General features: G+C 36.1%; 1 protein-coding gene across 1 annotated transcript in view; it reads right to left on the reverse strand.

Moving 5' to 3' along the window:
- Window positions 1-5,971: 5,971 nt before the first annotated feature.
- Window positions 5,972-11,658, reverse strand: part of SPC25 (SPC25 component of NDC80 kinetochore complex) — an 11,254-nt gene continuing 5,567 nt past the window's right edge. The window contains exons 5-7 of the mRNA XM_019656602.1: window positions 11,428-11,532; window positions 7,918-8,016; window positions 5,972-6,235 (exon numbers count right to left, since the gene is read on the reverse strand). Coding sequence (XP_019512147.1) covers window positions 6,111-6,235; window positions 7,918-8,016; window positions 11,428-11,532 — 329 coding nt within the window. The 3' untranslated portion in view covers window positions 5,972-6,110. The remainder of the gene's footprint in view (window positions 6,236-7,917; window positions 8,017-11,427; window positions 11,533-11,658) is intronic.

Here is an 11,658-nt window from a genome sequence, read left to right on the forward strand (position 1 = left end):
GGGCCCCGGTTCGGATCCCACATATGAGGGCCAGTGACACTGGCCTCTACAGCTAAGATGCTGAACAACAGCTCAACCTGGAGCTGGGCTGCTGTGAGTCGCCAGCGACGGCGTAGGCTGCAGCCCCTGTGGCAGTAGGTTGCCATGGGCTACACCGTATGTAGCCAGCAGCCAGCGTGAGCGGCCAGCAGCCGCAGTGAGCGGCCATCCAGAAGCCGGCGACTGATCTGCCTCGCCCGGGAAGAGCGCAATGATGGTGCCAACTTGGGCCAGTGAAGCAACATCCTCCACAACTAGACTGAACAAAACGACAGCAACTTGTCTGTTCCCCTTCCCCCAATTCCCCAGCACTGTTCCCATTCCCCAATTCCCCAATAAAAATCTTTCCAAAAAAAAAAAAGTAATATAATTTTCAGTTTGGAATAAAATAAATTTTATTATACAGTATTATAAGGCTTTAATTGATGAATAATTTGAGCATAGTCTAACTTTTTTCCCCGCCTTGAAGAAAAAACAACCTCCTGTCCCAAGGTCTTGATGGCCCGGGGCGGGAGGGCCTGAAATCAGCCTGATTTGAAGCAAGAGAAGTGCATTAGAATCACTTCTAGGTTAGCGGCTGCTAACCTAATCAGGGGTCAACGGAATGTTGAGGAAAATAGCTTTGACCTGAGGTGGGAGTAAATAGACTTGTATAGAATGAGTGAAAACCTCTTTCTCAAAGGAACAATGAGATCGGAGAAGCCAACTGGGTGTTAGCAGACTGAGCTGGCCGGAGAAAAGACCTTGGTTGTAAGGCTCAGACTAACGATGGCAATCTGGGGACAACAAAGGGAGTCACATCAGGGAGTGCCTAGAAGGGACTGGGGCCAGGCTAACCAGGTATATAAGGTGGCTGATATGTTACTGATCTCAGCCGGCTTGTGCATTGGGTTTTCCTGACACTGGGGCAAATGGTACGTGGTTACTCCAGTGGTTCAGCAAGTAGAGGTCTGAGCCAGCTTTCACCTGGGGCCAGCATCACCCATATAACCTTGTACTATGTGAGAAATGCAAATTACCAGCCCTATTTTATACTCAGTCAGAGACTGACTATCTGCGATTCAAAAATCCCTCCAGGGACTCATGCACGTTTACTCTTCAGAACCACTGGCTTACTTGAATGAACCCTAAGACTATTGTCTAAACTACAGCAGACACACTGGGGGACGGAGCACTGTGGGAGAAAGCGGAGAAAAACCATACACTCAGGAAGCTGGTTCTACACAAAGGGACAGCCCCTCTTTTTGATCCAAGTTTAAGATGAGTAGTGTTGGAGACCTCGCTGGCGAAGTCTTTCCCCACTGTGGAGGCTGCTCTCGCTACGGGCCACTTTTCCTCCTTTTTTATGCTCTTTCTTGGCCCAAGGAAGAAGGAATACTTTGGCCTACATTAAACTCTCAAAAAAAATAATCTTCCTCCTCTTTCTCAGCCACTTACTAGACAATCTCACTGGCAAAAGCAAGCATGGGTTGGGCCATAACTTGATACTAGGAAATGAGCCACACACAGCCCCCTCCCCAGTCCATTCCTCTGTACTCTCTATCCTGCCCCCCGACTCGCATCCTCCCAGCATCTCCCTTCTTCTCCGCCCTTCTCCATTCTCTGACCATCGTGTTCAGACATGGTAGACTAGTCCTGCTCAGTTAGGCTCCATGTTACCCATCTGGGTCTTCCATCTTTAGCCAGCCTGCAACTGGTCATGGGAAGAAATATATTATCTAGAATTTAGGAAAGAGGAAGAAGAAAGTGCCTTGTTTACCTAGAATCTAAACTCTGTTCTCCATTTCTGATTTACCACTAATACAACCAATACTGTTCCCCATTCGGTTCCCTGAATCTAATCTTTCAAGCAAGGGATGCAACAACAAATATCTTCAGAAGCCAGGGAGGTAAAATTAATAAACGAAAATAATGAAATAGGTTGAATGTCACACTTTAGGAAAAGCAGTGGGAATGGGCTGAACTGGAGAAAATATGCCCCACTTAAAGGTGTTTAAATAGTATGTACACTCAGTTTTTAGGTAAATTTTATTGTACAGCGTTAAGTCCTGAAATATTGTGGCTAAACTTGGAGGTCAAAATGTTATGATCTCCATCCTCTTATACATAAATTGAAAGTCCTCCACCTCTATAATTCTTGATGGTGTTCTAATACACCTACCTATCAGAATATTTGATTAATCAAAAACAGTTTTAACCGTACTAGGTAAGCTGACTTTGCTGAAATATATCATAGAACTGTACTGAGGTTCATGATTGAATTTTATTCCACATGAAAAATTCTTTGGAATTTAATTTTACTCCTATTTCTTCTAAGATCAGAATAAATTTTTCTTTTAAACTGCTTAATGAATAGCCACAGCATACAAAGGTTAGACTCCTAGAATCTCAGAGGCAGAGAGCAATTTCAGAGATTATATAGCCCAACTAATCTATTCATTCACTCATTTATTTATGCATTTACTCAGCCACTTACTCAATGAACATTTTAGTGTGCAGCTATGTGCCAGATAGTGGGCTAATGATAATATTCAAAAAATAAATAAACTTGGTCAACCCTCAAAGAGTGCACAATCTAGTGGAAAAAGACAAAAATGAAAACAAAATATTGCAATACAATGTAAAATAGTTTACAAGTACACAGTCATGGTTGAATTAGATTACCCCTTTTAAAAAGTTTTATTGAGGTATAGTTTACATACAATAAAACTACCCTTTTAAATAGAGCTTATGGAGTTTGATAAATGTATAGTCTGGCAATGGCCACTACAATCAAGTGTCAAAACACTTCCAGTACCCCAAAAGTTTCCTCTTTACAGCCAATCCCTGCCAACCCCAAGCCCAGGGAACCCCAATCTGCATTCTGAAGTATACTTTTGTCTCTTCCAACTAGTTTTCTTTTGCCATTTCCCCTTCCCCCACACGTTAGCCTGATCAACAAAAAAGAAAATGGCAAGTTTGGAACACTACACATAGTACAGTATGGCCAGATGAGAAAACTGATGCTCAAAAATGTTAAATGACTTGCCCAAGGTTATATCAAATTTAGTACAGAAAAGACTGGGCCACATCTTAAATTTCAAATTTTTCAACAATACCATTTTGATGCTAAAACACAGAAACAAGTTAAGAGTATTTAAGATTTATTCATATCGTATTTATTTGAACCTCAAATATTGCCTCCTTTTCCCAAATTCTTATAAAAATCTGTTGGGTTGTCGGAAAAATCATAATGCATTTTTGCAACAAAAACAGAAAAAATATGTCATGACTTTTCCGACAACCCAATATTAAGGCAAGTAAAACAACTTCTTCCTTGCTGTTTTTCCACTTGTTAGACCCTATCCTCAGCTGCTACTTTCAGCTAGCTTAGTTGCTAAGGAGAGAACATGTCAAGACATTTCTCACATCAATCCACACCATTTATTGTTCATACTTCACATCACAATTGTGTTGATATTTAACAATATCAAGGAACTGGTTTTAAATAGATGGTATATCCTCCAGTTTACTTACTACACTGATGGGCTCTTTTTCTACTTAGATGAAACTCTTGTTTTTATTTAGAAGGAATCTTGTTCTCTCTCTATCAGCTTGTCATTAAGTCAAAACTTGCCTGTAGAACAATCTTTACCTTCCACAAATTACTGGACATCTCAGCAACATGCCTGCAGGTATTATTGAACTAGTTAGCTGCTTTTTAAAGGTGCAATTTGACTTCCAATTAATTTTCTATTGAGTCTAAACAATGTCTTCAACATTAACAAATATTTATTAAGCTTCTACAATGAGCCAGACACTATGCTAAGTGATGGCCAAATAGGAAATTCGCTGTCACAGTACACAAATTAAAAACAAAATTGTCTCTGTACAGGAATTTTCTGAATTGGAAGAGAAGCAACACTTTCTAATCCTCGTTAGTCTGGAAATTGAAACTTCAAATCTATTTGTAGAACACTTTAGCAGATTTTGTGCTGATTATTTTTTTTAAGTTAAACAATTAGTGATTGAGGTTAATTTTAGAGATCTCATTATGCCATTTTATTACAAAATGTGGACTAGATTAGTCAACACTATTTGGATTCTATTTCAATCAGTTTTACTATTTGGGCATATTTCTCCCATTTAAGAAAGTCTCATATCTTTGTATCTGACACTTTATTTCCATGTCAGGAAGATTTTAAATGCTTAAAACTATTTCATTTTTACAACATACCATTCTAAATAAAATGTATAAAGAGAGCACCTTTAATAGGATAGCATGGTTTGTCTTTCATATGTATTCATAATCATTCAATTTTCATAAATGTATCAACTTTAAAATTTAAGCTAATATATTAATATCAGCTCCAGAATCTTTCTAGGTTGGCACATAGTAAACCTCGAAAATTTAAATGTAGGTATATAAAAAAATAAGGCCAGATGTGAAGATCTGCCGAAGAAAACTGGATAGTTTTGCTCACGGCACTCCCTCTGGTAGGATGCTTCCTTTAGCCAAGCTCATGCTAAAATAGGTAAGACTGTTGTTAGTAGAACAGGCTCCAATCTCTAGGGCAGTTTATTAGCCTTTTATCTCTATGGAGATACCAATCAGCTGTTACTAAAAGCTGGTCTGCACCCTGAGGTGGGTCAGGGGATATTCCCACCAGTCCGTAGCATTCTCCTCAGATAAATTCTACTGCTATTAAGAGCAGAGCTCTGAGCCAGGTCCTAGGCCTGAGAGGATTAAGAGCGAGAGGGCTTCTGAAACTCCCTTCCCACTAACTAGACAACTGAAATTTTCCCTCAACTTCAGGGAGCATGAGAGGAACTAGAGGAAGGGTCATTGTTCCATGGCTTTTTAGGTGTGTCTCAGGTATTCTGAAGCTGGTCTATGGGGCTTCCATTATAGCCAACACATAAATACAACCAATTTTACAAGGACAGGACAGTGACAAAACAAAACCCTAGAACAAGTTGACATTTGAATTTTAGTCTGTTGAATAGACTCTCAAGACGGCAAACTTATATCCAGACCACAATTAAACAGCATAAATATTACAAAATGATTGTAAATATTCTATATGTGGATTTTCAAAAATATAAACTTTTTGGAATATCTTAGAATACTGCCAACCTTCTTCTAATATGCAGGTTTGTTTTTTAACTGTAGATCCTCTTGGGGTGAGATAAAAATATTCTTTCCTTCAAATTAAAATGATAGTAGATAGTACTAATTTATTAGTGTTCTACTTACCAAGTACATTTAAAATTTGCCAACCCTAGGTTGGGCCCACTCTCCTAACATTTTAATATCACTAGCCCATGACCTTAAAAGGCTTGGAAACCACAGAGACACAGTGCACTTTGTACAATTCCCATTTACAAGCTAGCCATAAACTACCCATGCCTGCCATTAAAACAATATATATAATATATAAAAATATTTTTAATAATATATTGGGTTGTCAGAAAAGTCATGACGCAGTTTTGCAACGAAAAACAGAAAAATATATCACTTTTCCGACAACCCAATATAAATATAAAATATATATTATTGTATGTAATATGTAAACCAAAATTTATCTAAGAATATATATGTATATATATTGTTGACCCATTGAACAATTGCAAAGCTTAGTCCCTGTGAAGTTGAAAATTCTCATGTAATTTAAATCGGCCTTTCACATACATCAATTCCCTACTGTGGATTGAAAATACTGCTTTCCATCCATGCTTGGTTGAATCCATGGATATGAAACCCAGGGATATGCATGGCTGACTATATATATTTATGGAAAAAAATCCACATATTAAGTGGACGTGTGCAGTTCAAACTCATGTTGTTCAAGGGTCAACTATACGTGTGTGTGTGTGTGTGCGCGCATGCTCATACATATTTTTTCATTTTGAAAAGAACATATTTGACTGTATAAATTTTATTTCCCAAGATTTTAATTAAAATACTTTAAAGAAATACACCACACAGAAATATTTTAAACATACAAAGATGGATTATAGGCAAACAATAGATGAGAATTCTTTTCAACAGAGATGCACAAATGGGAAGAAAACAAAACAGTTTTTATACATTAATTGTAAACCATAGTACTAAAAGCTTTCCGAACATTGGCAAGAAAAGCTGAAAAATTTTTGGTCTTCCTTACATTCTCTTGAAATTCTGATAGGCACTCAAGATGAGGAGTACTGTCTGACACTAGGGGGAAATAAAAGAAGACAATTTGAATGAGATTTTTCATGGAAGAGAAGGATTTCTAATTTAGAGTCTTTCATCTGATTCAAATCATTTTAATTTTATTTATTGAATTACTTTGAGCATAAAATGATAAATACACTTGATTTTCCTATCCTAACTATCATTTGGACCTTGCCTTTGCTTAATCTCTAAATATTCAAATCTATGTACTACAATCTTGCTTTAAATTTAAACAGATGGTAGTCAAGGGACTGAAGAGCTTAATGATACTGATAAAGAACAGAATACCACTTTCCATCATCTTTCCTATATATTTTAATTATTTAAAATGTCTTAACAGTTTTTTTTAACTGTCACATTAGTTTTCTCTGCAAAACTTTGGCCTGACATCTAATATTTGACCACTGAATTAAAAAGAAGGAACAACTTTCAATGCCAACCCTTAATAACTTACAATTATGGGGGAAAAAATCTAAAGTTTCACAAATGCAAAGGAGGTCATTAGAAAATGTGGTTGCTATTACACAAGTGGTATTTACAGTGCCTACTAAAGAAATGATACTCAGTCACAAATAACGATATGGATCTCATATGTAGTTGTACCAGATGGTACAGACTGGGAGCAAGCAACTCTCCAGAAAGGATGGTCAAAGGAAAGGAAGGACCCAGCATTCTCGACCACATCAAATTTCCAGCTCTCTGGTGGAGATTGCTTAGGAGACAAGGCCCATGACCAAAGCAGAAAAAGAACAGAAAAGAGCATCTGGTTCAAAATTAAACTGTAGGTTCTATTTCAATACACTAACAAATATTATGACACTATGTAGCAATAGAGGATATCCAATTTGGAGAAAACTAAAAAGCTAGCTAAGAAGTTTTGGGGGATTGCTTTTAAAATTCAGCATTCATTAGAAGGTATTTGTCTAAAGAGAAAAAAGCCAAACATTTGTACATGAACTGGATTCCTAAAATGTAAATGCCATTAGACTAGAAATTGGGTCATCAGGGCACGTTAGGGAGCCAACTAAGCAGTTCACCTGAGTGTGTATCTACTTTAAATGCTTTAATATGAGACTACAGATATAAAAAGCTGAGAACCATTTTCTGAATTCTGATAAATTACTTTAAAAGGGGAATAAAAAAGAGATAAATTATTTCTATTCTCTTCTTGTTTACCATCATATATGTTCCCCATAAATCAAAAACCTCCTGGCCTACTGGAGAATCAGTAACTCAGCTAAATTATCAATGTGTAGGATTTTTCAGGGTGGGATAATTTTGTAAAATTGATTTTGGGTAGAAAAATGATCCGATTCTGATTTTACATTTGCTTTTGGATAAATCATAATATTCACATTTAGGCAGTCATATCCTTTACAGCTACGCTTTAAGTTCTCTAAAAGGATAATCCAAACTTGCATATGAAATACAGTGATCTTTTGTCTTCTAGACTTCTGTCACTGTGGCACTGTGGCATGCGGAAAAGTTGCTTATTAATGCTCTTTGATTATATCTATAAATCAAAACGATAGTCACAGCCTTTGAATATCCCAAAAAACAAGAATAAAAAAGAAAACAATAGCTTGTGGGAATATTACTTCCTTTATATTACTATATATTCTGATTCAAATAACATTTTGGGATGCCAAACTTAAATACACGTTTTAGACAGGAGGACATACCTTCATAGTCCCTTGCTTCATTTAGGTGTAGGCAAAACATAAATGGGCTATCAGGGTGCTTAGGGTCAATATTAGTGAATATAAACTGCAACTTATCACCTGAAAAAAGAGATTAAATTATTTAATATGAGACTATTTTATTATGCCAAAGCTTTCAATGGAAATGAGCTTTCTTACCTTTGTCTTTGATCAATATCTATACTGCTAAGTACTATTTATATTCACTTAACCATTGTCTCCAAATATACATTACAAATTAGCTTTAAAACGTATCATAGTTTAAATGACACCAAAAGCACAAACAACAAAAGAAAACAAAAATAAAATGAACATCAAAATTAGAAACTTTTGTCCTTCAAAGGACACCATCAAGAGAGTGAAAAGATAGCCCACAGAATAGAGGAAAATATTTGCAAATGATACCTTTGATGTGAATTTAACATATAGGATGTATAAAAAACTCCTACAACTGAACAACAAAAATTGTTTTGAATAACAATCCAATTCAAAAATGAGCAAAAGACTGGAGCGGCCAGTTGGCTCACGTAGTTAGAGTGTGGGCTCATAACACCAAGGTTGCCGGTTCGATTCCCACGTGGGCCAGTGAGCAGCACTCTCCACAACTAGACTGAAATAACAATTTGACTTGGAGCTAATGGGTCCTGGAAAAATACACCGTTCTCCAATAAAGTTTAAAAAAAAGAATTTAAGAAAATGAACAAAGGACTTAGACATTTCTCCAAAAAGTAGATACAAATGGCCAATAAACACATGAAAAGATGCTCAACACCACTAATTACTGCAAACCAAACGCAAACCAAAACTACAACGAGATGCCATTTCACACCTATTAGGTGTGAAACAAAAAAAGAAAGAAAAGAAAAACAACTGTTGAAGATGTGGAGAAATTAGAATCCTTTTACATTGCTGGTGGGACCATGAAATGGTGCCACAGTTGTGCAAAATAGTTTGGCACTTCCTCAAAAGGTTAAACAAAGAATTACAATATTAATTCCAGTATTTCCATTCCTAGGTACATACTCTTTAAGAATTGAAAATAGAGACTCAAATATTGTAGATAACTACACCAATATTTACAACAGAATTATTCACAGTAGCCAAAAGGTGATAATATTAATAGCAGTGTCCACCAACAGATGAATGGGTAAACAAAATGTGGTATATATACATACAATGGAATATTATTCGATAATAAAAAGAAATGGACTTCTGATACATGCTACAATGTGAATGAACCTTGAAAACATTATGCTGAGTGAAATGAGCCAGGCACAAAAGGACAAGTATTGTTAAGTTACCACTTATATGAAATATTAGAATAGGCAAATTCATAGAGACAGAAAGTAGATTAGAGGTTATCAGGGGCGAGGGGAGGGAGAAGTGGGAGTTACTGTTTAATGGGTATGGAGTTTGTTTGTGGTGATGAAAAATTCTGAAAATAAATAATGGTGATGGCTGCACAACACGTGAATATAATTACCACCACTGATTTGTACAAAAAGTTAAAACAGCAAATTCTATGTCATATGATTACCACACAAAAATATGTATTGTTGAACAAATTTGACTTTTTCTACATTAAAGCCTATTTTTCAAGAGATCTCCAAATGCCCCCAAAGGAGTAAATGCCTCATAGAAATTCAAAACGGCAGTCACAAAGTAGAAAGTCACATGCATTTTAGTTTTGTTCTAGCATAAAACAAAAAAAAATCAGGAAACCTCATAAAAATGCTTTTAATTATAAAAGGGAATCTTCAGAAACTTTGAAAAAGTTTGTCTTGTCATTTAACTTCAAAATGAAATAATTATGTCAGTACACCAGATTTTTCAAACTGGTAATAGTAAAGAGAGGGATGCATGCCAAGGAAAAGAGATTGCTTAAGATATTCAGTCAGGCAAAGCGAAGGGTTTAATTTGGGCTGTCTCTTTTTCAAAACATTATTTCCTGACTTTGAGGGCCATGAGAAAGTTCTATTTGAAATCTAAAACTAATTTTAAAGCTTTAAAATTTCAAACAAAACTAAACAAAAAAGTGCCTCAGGATGACAATGAATATATAATTAAGAGTCCAATGTATCAAAAATTCAGAGTTGGACATTATATTCTCCTCTAATCAAAAGGTTAATATTTTTTTATTAAAAGTTCATTCTGATAGAAAAAAAAAAAGACTAATGGATATATGAATGAAGAGCCCATGCAATCAAAGAAATACAATTAGTAAACAAATAGAAAAAAATGGTCTCCGTTCATTGATAATCAAAGAAATGCACTTTTAAAAAAGAGTTCCAATTATATCTGATCAACTGCCCCAAAAATAAAACCCTAAACATACAAACACACAAAAATACAATTCTGGCAAGAATACATGGAATAGGTAACCTTTACATTGTGGATAGATGTGCATAAAAGAATTAACATGGCAGACCTCACACTGCTATCCTCAGAACCTCTGAAAGGCCTGCTTGCAAGGCTGGTCCCTGGCTCGTATGTTGGAGGTCCCCAAGACCACCCCAGGTTTGAAGATTCACATATGGTCGTTCTCAGTGAAAAGATACAGTAAATTCAGCAAAGGAAAAAGATGCATGGGTGAAGCAGGGAAAACCAGCACAAGCTTCCAGAGTCTCCAATGAGCTTCCCTGGTAGACGACACTTCACATGTACTGTCACAATTCAATGCTGAAAGAAGCACGTCCTGTGTGACTCCACTGGATTAGGACTTTTGAAAACTTATGCCTGAAAAGCTTGCTTCCTCTAGGCTTTGCCTCATGTGCCTTTTTTGAGCCGATTTTGTTTTGCATCCTTTTCTGCAATAAATCTGAGCCATGAATATGGCTATATGCTGAGTCCTGTAAGTCTTTCTGGACAATCGCCAAACCTGATGGTGACTTGGGGACTCCCAACACAGTAAGCAGTGCTCTAAACTGGCACATATCCACAGCCGTTAGACTATATGCTTGAACCCAGTAAGTAGTACCTCTCTGGGAATTCCACCGAAATTATATAAAAGAAATAGAGAAGTCTACATTCACCGCAGTACTTCTAAAACTAAAAAACAGGCAGAATCCAAATGTTAAGTTAGAGGCAAAACATGTGTTTAACAATAGAAAAAAGATTGAATAAATTATGATACATTCATGGAATGAATTATACACTACCATTTTAAATTTATCACTACGAAGGCTATAACAATTGGAGAAACGCTAATTATACAATACCAGTACACACAAGGAACAAATAATATTTGCATGTTGACAACCATGCCAAAAATATTCATTAGAACACTGGATGATAAATAACCAAGGCATCAGTAATTATATTAGGGTGATAAAGATTTTGTAATTTTCCTATTTCCTGAAAAGTTCATAATGCAGTCATCATTTTACTTGCAAATCTGAAATATTTTTACTTTGAAAAAAAATTTAATTCTCCTCTACTTAAGACAGACACACCTTTCTAACTCCTAAGATTTACTTACATTAATATACTTACCATAAATTTTTCGAATTTCTAGTCCAAGTCGATCTTTATACAAGTCTACAGATTTTTGTAGCCTTTTCAACCTTTCTTCACTAGCTTTTTTAGTAGTGGAGATAACTATGATTAAAAAATACACACAGTATCAATAATTTTAAATGACACTCAACTAATGCTCATTTAATTAAAAAAAAAACCTTGAAGGGCCGGCCGAGTGGCGCGATGGTTAAGAACTCGCTTGGGATG

This window comes from Hipposideros armiger, unplaced genomic scaffold (assembly GCF_001890085.2).
Source record: "Hipposideros armiger isolate ML-2016 unplaced genomic scaffold, ASM189008v1 scaffold_263, whole genome shotgun sequence".
Lineage (NCBI taxonomy): Eukaryota > Metazoa > Chordata > Mammalia > Chiroptera > Hipposideridae > Hipposideros > Hipposideros armiger.